Here is a 14848-nt window from a genome sequence, read left to right on the forward strand (position 1 = left end):
GCTGTGGCTCCAGCAAACATCAGCTGATACTAGAAATTAATATTAAATAAATTCTAACAACAGCTGATCAAGCTTAAACGTGCTGCTGTTGTTTAGCGCGACATCCGCTGGTTTCTTCTTTCTGGCGCAAAGTGGGCGATAAATAAACAAGAGAGAAAAGCCGATCAGCTGATCATTGCTGATCATAATGAAAATAAACTCCACCTAAACTTGGTTTATATCTGACCCAGATAGACTGCAGGTCATAACTTCTTACCTGAAGTTCAGTTCACACTTGGACCGGTGGCTCTCCTCTTGCCTCCCCTTTCTCTCATCCACTTGGTAATGTTACTGAATCTGTGGAAGCTCCGCGGTGGTGACTATCGCGGTAATCCCAGTAACGACTAACGCGTTCCTGATTTTGGCATAATAACTAGTTACCGTGCTCGTTACCACAATAATAAGGTAGTTACTGTAACACATTACTTAATAATGGTTAGTCCCAACACTGGTTATATGTAGCCAGTTTTTTACAGTTCGCAAGACTTTTGGTTCAAAACTGACAAATTATGTATATTGTCATAGTTTTGAAGTGCCCAATTTTTTTTAAAACAATAAAAAACAGTAAGAAAAAGGCCTTAAAAGAGGAGCGTTTGTCAGAGTTTTTTTATTTTAAACAAAAAGCTTTTAAGAAGATAAGATGTACGAGCAGTCCATGAAGGCAGCATCTAGCTGATTTGCTCAGCTGGTAGAAAAACTGAAAGTTTCTAGACTGAACCATCCCACAGTGACAGGCCACAGAGTTCTAGTCAGCACATTCATCTCATGTAGGAGGCTCTAACAACTGATCTGGTGGTCAGTCTCCATCGTAAGCACCATAATCACGATGAGAGACCGAATGTCAAAGAGCAGGGGAACAGTAGAAACTACCAACACCTATTCACAGGTCAATTTTACACTCAAAGTCTCACAATCTGAAACTAAATCTAGTTTCTGTTCAGCATCCATCTTTGATCATCAGCATAAATCAGTCTAGATCATAATTTTAGCTGATCTGTTCTCTGATAATCCAATGGAGAAGAAATTTTTCTGCACCTGATAATCCCTTGAGATTATCTGGGGGAAAAATAAATAAAAATACTACATAAGAACACACGTTAAAAAAAATAAATTACACAGCAGTTTAAATCCAACATTTTGACTTTATTTAAAAATAACACATTTTTATTATTAACTTTTGAAGGCGTACACAAACAACTGGTAGCAAATATACATATATACAACTTCCTTTAAAAAGACAAAGAAAGTAAACGTTTAAACGACAGCAGATTACTTTGGCACTTTGTGATCCGCGTCAGAGGGCTAAATAAAATCCGACTCCGATAACGAGCCACAGAGCTGGACAGAGTTTGACAGAAATGAAAACCTGACATTTTTAAAAAGGCGGACAAGAAAAAGAAAAGAAAAGGGGGGCTTATGTTGAATTTTTGGGGAAACTCTGATAAATTTAGCATCAGGTGTTGGAAAGTCCTGCTTGAACTAACCGAACTCACTTTCATGACAAAGACAGACGAGTTTGGGCTACATTCATGTTTTCTTTCACACACAGACATTATTAATCTGATCTTTGGCTCCTGAAATCACAATCATATGGTGAACAGAAATGATCCGCCTGCGTAATTTGAATCACTTCAAAAAGAAGTAGCGATGAGTGTGAAACGCTTCCTCAGTCCGATCACTCGCAGTAACCTGTTCAGCGGTGTAAACGCACAGGTAAAGGTTTAGCAGCATTAAATTTCCCACAGTTCCTCACAGACGGCGTCCTCTCCTCGTGGGACTGAAGTTTGTCTCCTGGTTTTCTGCTCTTGTCGCGTTCACCCACTCCTCCCGCTTCACTCCCACTTGTAGAGCTTCAGCATTTTCTCCGTAAGCGATGCCAAAAAGTGCTCGCCGTTCACAGAAAACGGGCTGATGTCCAGCACCGGGAGGTCGGCCGGAAGCTTCTGGCGCAGACCGCCGCTGCTGGCGTCCCACACCTGAGGAGGAAAAGGAGAACGAGATGACAAATCAGACAGAAGGAAACATTTAAGCTTCAAGCTTAATATTCAAGAAAAAATAAGAATATTAATACAATTTTAAAATCTAAAGACATCAGAACACCTTTGGCAAAGTCAAAACTGGAAACTGACTCATCAGAAATGATCATATATAATTTTTAAAAAGAAACATTCAAGAAAAAAAATTATCTAAACTATCAAATAAGCAAGTCTCAGTAAGTGTGACAGTGAGTCATTCAGTAAATAATTAATTGCGTAAGTAGGTCAGTAACTAAATATGCAAGCACATAAGTAAGGTGTTAAGTGAGTGAGTGATCAGCTAAGGCCTCAGTGTCAGTCAGAGACCCTGTGGAGGTGAAATGGGATCTAAAGAAGGCGTTGCACCAAAAACCTCCTTTGTGATTTCTTTAGTTCTTAGCAGGTTGTTGTGAACACCCACAGTTTGCACACCTTTACCGAGCAATTAAAATAACTGTGCTCAAAATACGAGCACAATTAAAAAGAATTTGGGGTAATATTTCAGAAAAATAAAAATTTAATTTAAAAATTATTCAATCAAAAAAAAAAAAAAAATCTGGGTTAAAAGAGAATCACTGATTTTCCTTAATTTTTAAGGAATATTTAACCCTTTAAGACCTACCATAGAACCAAGTCCGCCAGAGCTTATATTATATTTTTACATGCTGTGGAGCCATTTTTGGGAGCATTTCAAGTTGCTATACATCAATACAACCATTACAGCCTAAATTTTAATAATATGTCTGCATTAAGTGCATAGTAATTACATAAATTGCAAAAAAGTGCAATAAACTACAAAGAAATTGAAAATCATTTTTGTTTTTTAACATATATTTCTAGTTAGAGAAATTTAAGAGGCTTATCCCTCAAAACTGTAAATACAAAAAAGTTGCACAAAATAGTTTCCCACCACAGGAAATTTATTTTGAGTGTCTTCATAGTTTTATTTTTGAAATACACCAATTTTTATATACTGCAGGAAAAACGAAAATAAATATTATAATGCAAATTTGCAAAAAAAAAACCCCAAAAAAATCAGCATGTGCATCAAAATAAACTATTTCCAGCAGTGCAATTTGAGTCCTAAGCATCCCAGAAACGACACAGAAAGTCATAAAGTCAAAGATAACTTTTAAAAACACCAGTATAGGCTCATGAAGCCCTGATGGTAAAAAACTACATTTCCGCGAAAATGACGCCACTTCCGGTTTCGGGCAGGTCATGGCGGACATGCGATAGTTCGCGCTGACGTCTATTCTAACGTAGGAAGTGTTACAAACAGCTGATCGGATCGGCAAAGCGTGTTTCTGGAATATTATGTTTTTGTTGCTGCAAGTGCTTTTTATGCAGTTTTTGCAAAGCTATATGTGGAAGGAAACTGTGACCGAGGACAAGCTGATGGCATAAGATGTAAGTACAACTCCTCCGGTTTCATATGCAAAAAAAATATTGCGCTAGCTTACGTGGTTGCTATGCTACCAGGATTTAAAAGTAGTTGCGCAAAACGGAGCGTGCCTGCTCCGACCGGTTTTAAAGGGCTAAAGAACATAAACTCTCGGACACTTGATGTTACTAAATATTACAAAATGTAATTGGGAATTGAATAATTATTACATTTAATAAATAAAATCATTTAATATATTTCTTTAATTTAATACATTTAATTAATACATTTATTTATTTTAATACATGTAATTATTAAATTATTAAATTTTATTTAAAATAATTGAAACTACACAAAAACAACAAAAATGATACGGTATTTAGATTTATACACAATTTAACGAAGCAAACCACAAATATTTTATATAAAACAAATATGAATAAAAAAATACTAAATTCATTAAAATAATTAAAATAAAAGCTGATCATTTATCTAAAAATAAAATAATAATTTCCTCTTTCAAATAACAGACAAATGTAAAAGGACTGACCATAGTGGAGTTGGAGGCCTCGTCCCCGGCGCAGACCAGCGTCCCGCCTCCGTCCGGACTCCTGAAGACGGCGTTCTTGGTGAGCAGTTTGCAGGACGAGCCGGCATTGAACGTCTGCACCGGCTCGCAGGAACAGCTGGGCAGCTCGCTCGACTCCTGCTGAGGGGTTCGAGTCAGCGCCATGAGGACGCAGCGCAGAGACGGATTGGAGCGTCCTGCAGGACAGACGATGGTTACTCAAAAGGTGCCATGAGAGGGTGAAAGGTTTAGATCACGTGACACCGCCTCCATCTTTTACCTACACTCCGTGGTGTTCTATCAGCGACTGAGGGGTCAGGGTCTTACCGGGCCTATAGGTGACGAGACAGTGTCGACTCTCCGTCTCCACCTGGATGTCGGTGCAGCCAGAGGTCTCCAGGGGCAGGACGTGAGGCCTGTAGGTGGCCTCGTTCACCTGCTCCCAGAAACACGCGCCCTCCAGAGAGCCAGCAAGGAGCCCCCCACATGGGAACGAGCTGGACGCTGCCCTCGGGACGTAACACAGAGACGCCACCGGACATCTGGAAACATCACACACCCACAACTCAAAGTTTTTAAGTTAAGTGAATTTGTGAAACCGTGGTTTAATAAAACTTTTGGTCTTACTCGCTCTGCCTTCGTATGTTTTTTGTGTACCTGGAGCGCAGCGGCACGAGCTCCTGCACGTGCGTGCTGGTGTCTCTCGTGTCGTAGATGAGCACAGAGCCGTTGCTCAGGCCGGCGTAGATGTAGTTACTGTTGTCCAAACACCAGCAGCAGCTCCACACTGGTTTACCCGCATTATAGGTCTGAACCACCGTGTTGGTCAGCAGGCTGGAACGAAACAACAACACATTAACTCACAGACGTGCACGACTCAACCCTCTGTGAGGCTGGAGATGCTGACGTGCTCGTACCTGGTCAGTTTGATAGTGTTGTCCAATGCAGCGGACAGCAGCAGGCTGTCGTTCTGCCTGTTGAAGGACAGACCTCGGATCTGTTTGCTGTGGATGGGAACGTACTGACTCGCCCTCATGTTCACCACACTGACCTTCTTTACCCCGCACCCTGAATGGAGGAAAAGAGGAAGGCTATGAGGAACACACACACACACAAACGCTAACTCGGGTGATCTATTAGTGGAACTTCTCTCATATGTGTGCGTGTCTAACGCGACTACATTTACACAACTAATGCGAGGTGAAACTGTTCTTCGTGTCTGGTGTGAGCGATAAAGAATCACACTTGTCAAGTGGAAAGAAGGATGTCTCACCAGGCACCAGCGTGGTGTGAGGCGACGGCTGAGAGGCCAGCAGGCAGCTCAAAGGTTCACAGTACGATAAAACCCTGCAGCCTCCGGCCTGAGACACCAGCACCGCCTTGGAGAAGCTGTACTGAGCTGACCTGGAGCCGTCCGCCCTCTGAGACAGGCTCAGGACATGGGAGGAGGACGAGGACGTGGAAGAAAAGAGGTTCCTCCTCGTCTCGGCTATGAGGGCTCTCAGCTCCTGTACGAGGGAGAGAAGGCAGATTATTAGCATCGCATTCTTCACTAAACTAAAGCAGAGGGAGACTTACACGCTTTGATTGTGTTTAAACAAAAACACATGAAATACCTGCAGCTCCTGCTGTGCTTGCCCGTATTTGTTGGTGACGACCTGCAGTTTGATTTTGTACTGAGCCGACTCCAGTTCAGCCTTCCTCCTCAGCGACTGCTCCTGCTCCAGAGACCTACAAACACGTTGTTGGGAATCAGTCATGGGACTAACAACCCACAGACTAAATCCACCTAACATGTCCCTATCCGATCGTTCAGTCTGACGTCACCAGCTGTGTCTGGGCCTAAACTCCGCTGCAGGTCCATATATCAAACGATCACTATGGTATTACTGAGAGTTGAAAAACTGTCTAAAGTCTTTCATCTGTAATAAAATGATCAGCGTTCTGCTCTACCAGGTGTAACAATTGAGTTGGAATTTATGACATTCAACGGAGTTAGAAGTTAGCAGGAAGTTAGCTCGCTAGTTTCTATCTAAATACAATATAGCATGTCCTGACTGCGGGGTTTTGGAAACAAATTAAAACGTACAGCTCTGTTATCACTTCCAACATAAATGAAGACAGAAAACTAAACAGCAGTGACGTTTGTAGGGTTACTGAAGTTTGGCTAGCTGGTATATAATGATGTGCTACGTGACCGCTAGCGACACAGCTATGTTAGCATAATATACTAACATATGTTAGCATATTATGCTATGTTAGTCATTCATATACTGCTGCATGGGCTGGGCTGTTTTAATATTATGCTAAAATATGTTAGCATAATATGCTAACATAGCTGCTAACTTTTTTTCCACTCGATAAAAGTTAACATGAGTGTTCTCGGTGGTCAGGAACAAATGTAATCGCATGGCAGGATGCTGTAAAAGGACCAAACTTCAGCCAGGAGAACAACTGAGATAATCCATCCACAATACGAGGTTAGTCATTCATATACTGCTGCATGGGCTGGGCTGTAGTTACATCCTAAGGTTTTAAAAACTGAGCTTAAATAAATGATTAGCGGTAAAAAAAGCCGAGGGAGGTCAACAGTGATCACTGACTGTTTTAGGAGCTTTTTGAGATTAAATAGAAGAAAATACAAAACATTAAACATGTTAACAACACAAAAGCCATATTAAACGCAGACTACTTTAGTAGGAAGTAGGATTCGTCACGTCATCACTTAATAATCGGATATTGTTACTGATCCTGATCTACTGAAATCTAACAAGAACAGCACAAACAAGGACAGCTGACGTTGGCTTTAGACAATTATTCATATTTTTTGCCATTTTGACAGCAGGCCTGTGAATGCAGGCTGGGGAAAGGTGTGCAAGAAAAAACAGAAAGATTCATTCTTTTGCTTTGTCATCGTGACCTAAGTTTGATTTTCAGGCTTGTCAAACAGGCAACTGTGAGCTGGCTGCAGGTTCTGTGATCCGTCACTGTAATTAGATTTTTTTTAACATGATGGCAAAGCAACTTTTCTGCTGATGCCATTAAGAATCCAGTACACCCTCTGCACTGTTCGCTTTGCATGCCACCGCGACATCATCTTACAGTCGCTTGTTTATGCTAGCTGCTAACCTGCAGGTAGTCACTGCAGTGTTCTCCTGAACAACAGCTGTGGCCACTACAGCCACTTCAGCGCTGATACAGGAAGAGAAGAAGTCAAAATCTGAGTGTTTTCCCCACAAATTCTCATGTTTTCAAACTGTTGCAACATCTCTCAATGAACAATCTGTGATTTAATCGAGAGGTGGTCTTACAGCCGAAGTGAAACCATAACAGTGACAGACGTGACGTGACGTGTTCAGCATCCCAGTTTCTGGGGGGTCGGGTGGAGGAATGACCCAATAAGATAATAACAATAATAATGTATACTTTATTGATCCCGTGGGGAAATTACTTTCTCTGCATTTGACCCAGTCACTCAGTGAAGCAGTGGGCAGCCACTAAGCAGGCGCCCGGGGAGCAGTGTGTAGGGACGGTACCTTGCTCAGGGGTACCTCAGAGTAGCTCAGTGGATTTGAACCCCCGACCTTCTGATCATGGGGCAACCACTCTACCTAGAGATCTTTTAGAGTCCCTGTTTGCAGATTACAAACAGATTCCTTCATTTGATCTATCAGTGTCCAATGTAAGACATTATCCTTTTAAATATTAATACATATAGAATTTACTTGCACCTGCAACATGGAGTAAGACAGCTGCTGTCAATTTAAAGCGATGATTCTTTAACGGTTTAACTTTCATTTCTTAAGCAAATATTTAACAGTTTATAAACAGAGTTCACTCAGGATTCCCGCTGGAGGAGAGCAGCGTTCCTCGTTAGCACAGCTAAACAGATATGGTGCGTTGAAGCAGAGAAGGCGATCACTCACTTCTTTAAGCTCTCCTGCTCCGTGTTGTCCAGCGCTCTCAGTTTTGGAGCATACAGGAGCACGATGTCGGAACGCTTTGCTTTCTTGTTGCACTAAAATCACAAAAAACAAAACAAAACCATCAAATATATTTTAACCTTCAATCTTCCACCGGTGCTCGATGGGATCTTCCTTCTCACCTGCGGACATTTAGCAGAAGGGCTCTGAGCTTTCAGCCAGCGCTGGATACAGGTGTAACCGAAGAGGTGACCGCACCGCAGAGCGGCGAGTCTGTGCTCGCCGGCCGTCGTCCACGCTTCGAAGCAGATGGTGCAGGTGTCACCTTCATTCTCGTCACTGGCAGACAGAACTGCTGAGGACACCTGGAAGCAGGGAGGATCAACAGTTAATGATAGTTTTTGTAAATATCCTAAAAAACAAAGCCTGTCGATGTGTTTCAAAGGCTCAAAGTAAGGTTACACTGACTTGTTGCACCATCTTGTTGTGGAAAGTGGCATTACAGAAACGCATCAGTACCCACGTGAGGCTTGAGCTGATATATTTTCCACATAATGCATAAATAGTTTTGACATAAATTCTTGACATTATGTCTTCCTTTAATTAATTAATTATTAATATTTAAGCAGAAGTTGGATTTGTAAGACTTTACTGTTGTGGAATGAAATTTAACACCAACTGCACACTTATCAAAGAACGCATCAGTGACTTGGTGTTGGACGGAGCTGGTCTTGTCCGAGGACAATTTCCAGTCCAGGAATACTGTACAAGACTACACTTGTTACAAAATGATGATGGTAAACATATTTTTCTTGTTTTGTTTTTGACGCAATAAAGAAACCCTGGTTTTTGTGGGTGCTAGAAGATGATAACTACAAGTTCACAGAGCTTGTGAACCCAATTAAGAGAGGATAAAGCGAGGGCTGGTACCCCATGGTCGGTGACCAGGCCCCTCCACCAACTGAGGACCAACTCGCTGTGTGTGGTAAACCCAAGCACACTTTAAGAAGACACCAAGTATCACAGCAAACATAAGGAAAGCGACTTTTCTTCAGCAGTGACTGCATACTTATCCTAAGATATTTTTTTCCAACCAAAGAATTTTTGAATAAAGTTATCCTAAAAACAATTTTAAAAGTTTTACATGTGTAAAAAGCACAAAAGAAAAATGTCTGAAAGCTACCTGAACATCCTGGACTTGAGCTTCTGTCCTCTCGGCTTCTGCCGTGGCACTGGAGTCTGAACGGAGATAAAAATCATCGTGGACGCTCATTGGTTACCTTCATGTATCATAAGCCCAGCTGCAGCTTTATGAAAAAGCTTTAATCAGGGTGATTTCTTGAAATGGATTCGGCTGAGACTCACTGGTCGTAGCGGCTTCCTGTGGTTGCGCAGGTTGGACAGTGGCGCTGAGGTCAGACCCAGCAGATGGCACAGGGTCGACGGGCTCTGCGGCAGCAGCCGTGCTCTCTTCTTCACCCTCTGCCTCATCCTCAGACTCACTAATCTCAGTGGTGCTGCCCGACTCTGGCTCTGCTGTGCTGGCAGCCGGCGCTCGCAGCAGGAAGTCTGGAAAGCCTCTAGAAGGCGCTGCAGTCTGGCTCGGGTAGTGCACTCTGAGGCCCTGCCTGCACCACAAACACAGGTTTATCACCTTGATGAAGCACACAAAGCACATGTGATGTTTCTTCTGTGCTGTCCAGCTTACCTGACTCTCCTTCGTATTGGCGGCGTAGATGTAGACCCGCCCACTGCCCTCTGACTAAACGCCCAAGTGGCAGGAAGCCTTGGAGGAGTATAAGCTGCCGCCTGTCCCTCGGCGCTGCCATCATCATCGTCGTCGTCGTCGTCTACTTCAGTGCTGCTGCCAGAGTCGGACATGACGAGAGCAGCGTTGGCGTTCTCAGCATCACCTGCAGGAGTTGCAACGCCACCCTCTGGCTGCCCAATCCCCTGCAGCTCCACAGGAGAGTCTACCTCCATGGCCTCCATCTGCAGGGCAGCATTATGTGTATCAAAAAGCCAAAAAAAAAAAAAAGACAGGAAACTACATTATTTTCTGTTTAGTCAGCAACTACATGCAGACTAATCGTGGCTGATGTGTAAACTCGTCCAAACGGCTAAGTGTAGGGTAAACGGTATACAGTAGAAACTACATGAATTTGGCCAATGGTAGAGATTTTAACTATACCGCGATAGCTCATGTTGATGCGCCTGTTTTGGTTGAAAGCATCACAGTGGCTGCAAGCTATCATGGAGCTTACAGGTGGGGTGGAGGAGGTGGTGCGCATAAAGAAGACCGGTGCAACGTTGGTCATATGGACCTGGTTTGGGTTTAAGCAGTCAGCAGTTGAGCAGAAAAATATCATTTGCAAATTATGCCGGGCGACAGTAATAGCGAAGAAAGGGAATACAAGTCATTTGTTTTATCACCTCAAAACTAAGCACGTTTTGGAATATGAGGAAAGCCAAAAACTGCGCCTTCCACAAACACAAACTTTCAGTTTTTCAATGTTCATGCCTTTTAATTTCTCATTTATTAAAATTATAAATATCTATTTTAACTCAAAAGTACAGTTTTTAAATTTTATGTTGCTGAAACAACAAAATAATTAAAAATAAATAAATCTATCTGATGGAGAAATCACTCATCTTTGGAAAAGAGAGTTTATTACAGAGAAATGTCTCTTTCCAAAATAAAAGCTATACTATACGCTTCTTCTGGGCTATATTCTCAGCAGCATATTAAACATATCAGGTCCCCATAAGGAGAATCATGTGCTAACGGCTGTCTAAATGACTCGGGTAAAGTTTGTAGCATGCTGCTTGTTGTTTTTGTCTGCTTCCACTTGTCTTTGCACTAGGATGATGTCGGAGTAAATGTGCAGTCATATTCGTTGTGTTCCCACTAGTGCTGTCAGTGTTAATCTGAAATGATGTTAACGCCACAACACGGCAAATCTCTGTTAACGAGCTACTGCGGATCGCCCCGTGCGTGGGGCTGGACGGCGTCAACAAGTTAACATGCAAACTGCGCTAACGCACTAGTTCCCACCAATGTAATTGAGCATTGCGTGGCACATCTGACATACTGTTTTACTTTTGTCCATGACGCGCTTACCTTCAGGGTCATACGTCACATGAAAACCAAAATAGTTCCAAAGGCCAGATCTGAATGAGGGTGGGGGAGGTTCAATTTGTCATGTTGCAACGAGCTTAGCTTCTGTCTTGCTAGCTTGCGCTGCGCTCAGTGGATCTGCACTCGACAGTGCAGCCTAGGCGGAGTAGTCGAGCGCAGATCCACTGAGCGCTCAATACAGACAGCATCGTCAGAAGAAAAGTTGATAAAATAAATAAAAACTTTTGTATTGTTCGATACATATGCGTACTGAACCGAAAGCACTGTGTTGGGTCTAAGTCAGACCCCGCTGATCCCAGAACTTATTCCCATGAAAGAAAGACAAGGCAACAGCGATCGATCTTTTTACTTGCAAGGGAGGCTTGTCGGTACCTTAGCACATCACAAAATGACCTCTCTGACTGCCCCCTCTCGCTCCCTTTTATTGGCAACGTTCACACAATAAACAATAGTTTATAACACGTACCTTCCCCACGTAACCCCCCTTGGTTACAAAGACAAGGCACTGTGTGTGTGTTATGTGAGAATGTGTGTGTGTGTGTGTGTGTTAGACCTCCTGCTGACCAAAGGGTCGTAAACGCAGGAAGCTTACATCAAAAGCACAAGGATGATAAAAGACTACAGCCCTACAGCCCCCCACCTAGAACCTCGAGAATCTGGGGAGGGGAGGACAGAAAGAATTCCTTTCACAGAATTAAAATAATGTACAAATGGCAAACATAAAAATGACAATATTTAACAATTCACCCTGACACACTGTATCGAACGGTTCAATATCGATACGAGTATCGTTGCACCCCTAATATATATCAGCCCTAGTTTGCGCTGTGTGGCTCATTAAACAATAATCCTTATTTCCCTTCTGCTATAGAAGTTTCCACTGGGTGATCCCTGCAAACTTTATTCTTTATAAAACCCTAAAAAGCCAAATTCTACAACAAAACCTTTCATATGTTTAATCTGACTCATCCCTGCACACTGGACAGTAAACAAGCAAATCTCTAGTGCCTCTCGTGCACCTGACCAGGTTGTCCATTGGAAACAGATCACAGCTCGGTTCTCCTCACCCTCAGGTACGTCCCGCTAGTCAAGAGGTACGGTGGCCCCTAGAGACAAAGCACGTACAAACTCCAAAACACAGCGGAAGTGCTCCAGGACGCTAGGGGCAGTGTTGAGCTTCTCTCTGAGCAAAGCACACTGACTGTTAGCTAACGTCAGATTTGACTCCACCATAAACCAAGTGTTCATAGTAATTAAAAACATATCAAACAACAGTTTGCACATTACCTTTCTTATAAAGCGTGGTTGTTCTATTCCTGCAGGTGTTTTCTGCCGGTATCCAACTCCAAGCGTTTGCAACAAACTTGCACTTTATTTTACAAATCGAGCTCAACACTGTCCCTAGCGTTCTGGAGCACTTCCGTTGTGTTTTGGAGTTTGTATGTGCTTTGTCTCTGGGGGCCACCTTAAAGAGGCACAAAAAAAAGAAGGAAAGAAAAAAAACAGAGGCTGCCTGTGATAACTTGGAATGAGGAGATCTCAACTACAGAGACTGTCAAGTTTTCTCCAAACAAGAAAGGGGGTAACAAATGTCCTGCTTAACACAAAGAATATAGCCTTCGGCAGGGAAAACGTATGAACACGTCATGAGTGAAGTCTGGAGTGGAGAGGCTACCCAAGAGTAGTGGAGTGAGCCAAACCAAATCTGTGAACCAATTCTGCTCTTTAACAGCGTAAAACCTGTGGCTGCAGCTCCCTCCTTCCCCACACTGAGCCTTCCTCCCATACACCTTCAACCCTCCCCCATTTTTGCCCCTCCTCACAGGCTCACTGTGTTTTCCGAATTTTACAACTCCTCCCCCCCATCTGTCACCACAGTGCTAGTAGTCCTCAGAGCTTGTGCTACCCAGCTATGTGGTTCCTTTGCATCTTTAGGACAAGCCCGAATATGGAAAAGGTCCCCATGCAGTGGAAGAGGTCGCAGAGGTCACATACCTTGTGGCTTTGCCCAAGACAGACCTGTGGCACTATCAGCACAAATCAGCTCAGGTCCATGATCAGCCCGTTTATGACCCCCTTCAGCCAGTCTCTACCTGCTCAACTATCTCTACACCCACCTGGACAAGCTAACAAGCACAGTTTAAGAAAAAAAATGTTTTTTTTTTTTTTTTTTAATAATATTTTTTAACTTCTCCAGTGACTTTAACACCATCTGTCCAACTCTACTAGGCGATAAGCTAAGATGAGGGAGGTGGACACACACAGTGTGTGAGAGACAGTGTGGTCAGCAGCCCTGGTCCCTGCAGGGACCAGCGCCTCTCCACCACAGACTTCAGCTACTGCACAGAGACCTGCCACCTTCAGAAATTGTCTGATTATTCTGCAGCAGTGGGATGTAACAGAAAGAGTGATGAGGAAGACTACAAGACTGTGGTGGGAAACATAGGTGACGCAAAAAGATCTATCTGCATCTTAACCTGGCAAAGACTTAAAGTTGGTTGTGGACATGAGGAGGATTGGAACAACGCGTTAGGTCTGATTTTAAAAGCATCACTAAGCTAAAATGTGGATAACCTACAGTTAAATAAGTCATTATCAACGAACAGTCGAAAAAACATTCCTGAAAAGTGTCTACCATGTCGTTCCAGCGGATACTCTTCGCTGTGCTCCCCGGGAGACACAGGCGCCTTCTTCGGTTGAGCCCCGAACTAAAGCCCGAGGTCATCGAGGCCTCGGAGCAAGAAAACCGCCAACAGTCACTGCTATTCAAACTCCACTCAGCTTCACCTTGACTGTTACTTATCGGCACAAGAGCAACGTTTTAAAATCTGGAGAGAACACCTGTTGTTTTCTGTGATTTCCGTTTTACCTCCTGATAACCACGGAGCTAAAGTTAGCTAGCATTGGAGTGGAGCGATTCAGTAAAAACGCTTTAATGTAAATTTACTCGTATGCTTAGTGCTTAAAAATATTGGCGTATTACCAAAGGTAATGGTAACTATTGTACGTACATAAAAAGAAAAGTAAACGTTAGTACGCTCGTTATTAGCGCTGTTAGCCAGCTTGGCTGTGCTGTGCTCGGGTAGTCGTCGCGGCGCGGTTAGGAGCGAAGCCTACCTACCTGTGAGGGTTTAACAGCTGCCGATCCCGGTCTCAACTTCCACAGTAGTTAGCAACATGGCAGTAGCAAGTCGAAGAAGCAAATCTAGAGGGTCCAGCTGCTGTGTTGACGAGTTACTACTTCTTCTCACAGCGGTTAATGCAGTCAGGTAGACCCGCCTTCAGAGCTCGAATCTCCCGGCGCCAGTCCGCTCCGCCCGCTCCAGCCTGCCGTGACGTCACTGCCGAAGATCGTTTGTAAATAAGACGATTATCTTCCGGTCAACAGAGGATCGTCGATGTGTGATTTTAGAGTATCAAATTGTATCCTTCTGACCTGAAATTGTTTTCCAAATTTAAATGAAAATAAAAAATAAAAAAGCAAAAGATAACGAAACGCTGTATTATATTATTATGTGGCAAATGTTTGCATTTAAAAGTAGTAATAGGAAAGTTTCGGCTTCTTCACCTGCACACGTGCTTCAGCGTGTGGAATCAGCGATTCATTGTTTATACTAATGTAGTAAGAAAAGCAAAATGAAAATATAAAAGGAAGATCGTTTTTAACTTATTTATCAAAAATAATAAAGTATCCCATGTTCCATGTTCAGAATGCTCAAAGTGGATGACTAAAGGCATTTCTCTCAGTCAGTCTCCTGCTGGTATTCAGGAAAAAAAGCA

General features: G+C 43.0%; 1 protein-coding gene across 2 annotated transcripts; it reads right to left on the reverse strand.

Moving 5' to 3' along the window:
• Window positions 1-1161: 1161 nt before the first annotated feature.
• On the reverse strand, window positions 1162-14416 carry rfwd3 (ring finger and WD repeat domain 3). Of its 2 annotated transcripts, none has more exons than XM_085166811.1 (13): window positions 14190-14416; window positions 9638-9921; window positions 9295-9557; window positions 9113-9168; window positions 8112-8294; window positions 7933-8024; window positions 5623-5737; window positions 5280-5514; window positions 4924-5074; window positions 4664-4840; window positions 4334-4548; window positions 3989-4203; window positions 1162-2015 (listed from the first exon to the last, which is right to left on the reverse strand). In XM_085166811.1, exons 2-13 carry the CDS (start codon window positions 9919-9921, stop codon window positions 1872-1874), a joined length of 2130 nt encoding a protein of 709 aa, XP_085022937.1. In that variant the 5' UTR covers window positions 14190-14416; the 3' UTR covers window positions 1162-1871. The 2 variants fall into 2 exon arrangements, with proteins under 2 accessions (XP_085022937.1, XP_085022938.1); XM_085166812.1 differs by having other exon boundaries at window positions 14186-14416.
• Window positions 14417-14848: the final 432 nt, after the last annotated feature.

The sequence above is a fragment of the Neolamprologus multifasciatus genome, chromosome 7 (genome assembly GCF_963576455.1).
Source record: "Neolamprologus multifasciatus chromosome 7, fNeoMul1.2, whole genome shotgun sequence".
Lineage (NCBI taxonomy): Eukaryota > Metazoa > Chordata > Actinopteri > Cichliformes > Cichlidae > Neolamprologus > Neolamprologus multifasciatus.

Excerpts from the sequence above, each read along its gene's own strand:
- rfwd3 (XM_085166811.1), bottom strand. The coding sequence starts at position 9,921 with ATGGAGGCCATGGAGGTAGACTCTCCTGTGGAGCTGCAGGGGATTGGG. Across the intron at positions 5,738-7,932 it reads GAGCAGGAGAGCTTAAAGAA|GTCTCTGGAGCAGGAGCAGT; the intron begins GTGAGTGATCGC and ends ACGTGTTTGTAG. Across the intron at positions 5,075-5,279 it reads TCACACCACGCTGGTGCCTG|GGTGCGGGGTAAAGAAGGTC; the intron begins GTGAGACATCCT and ends TCCTCCATTCAG.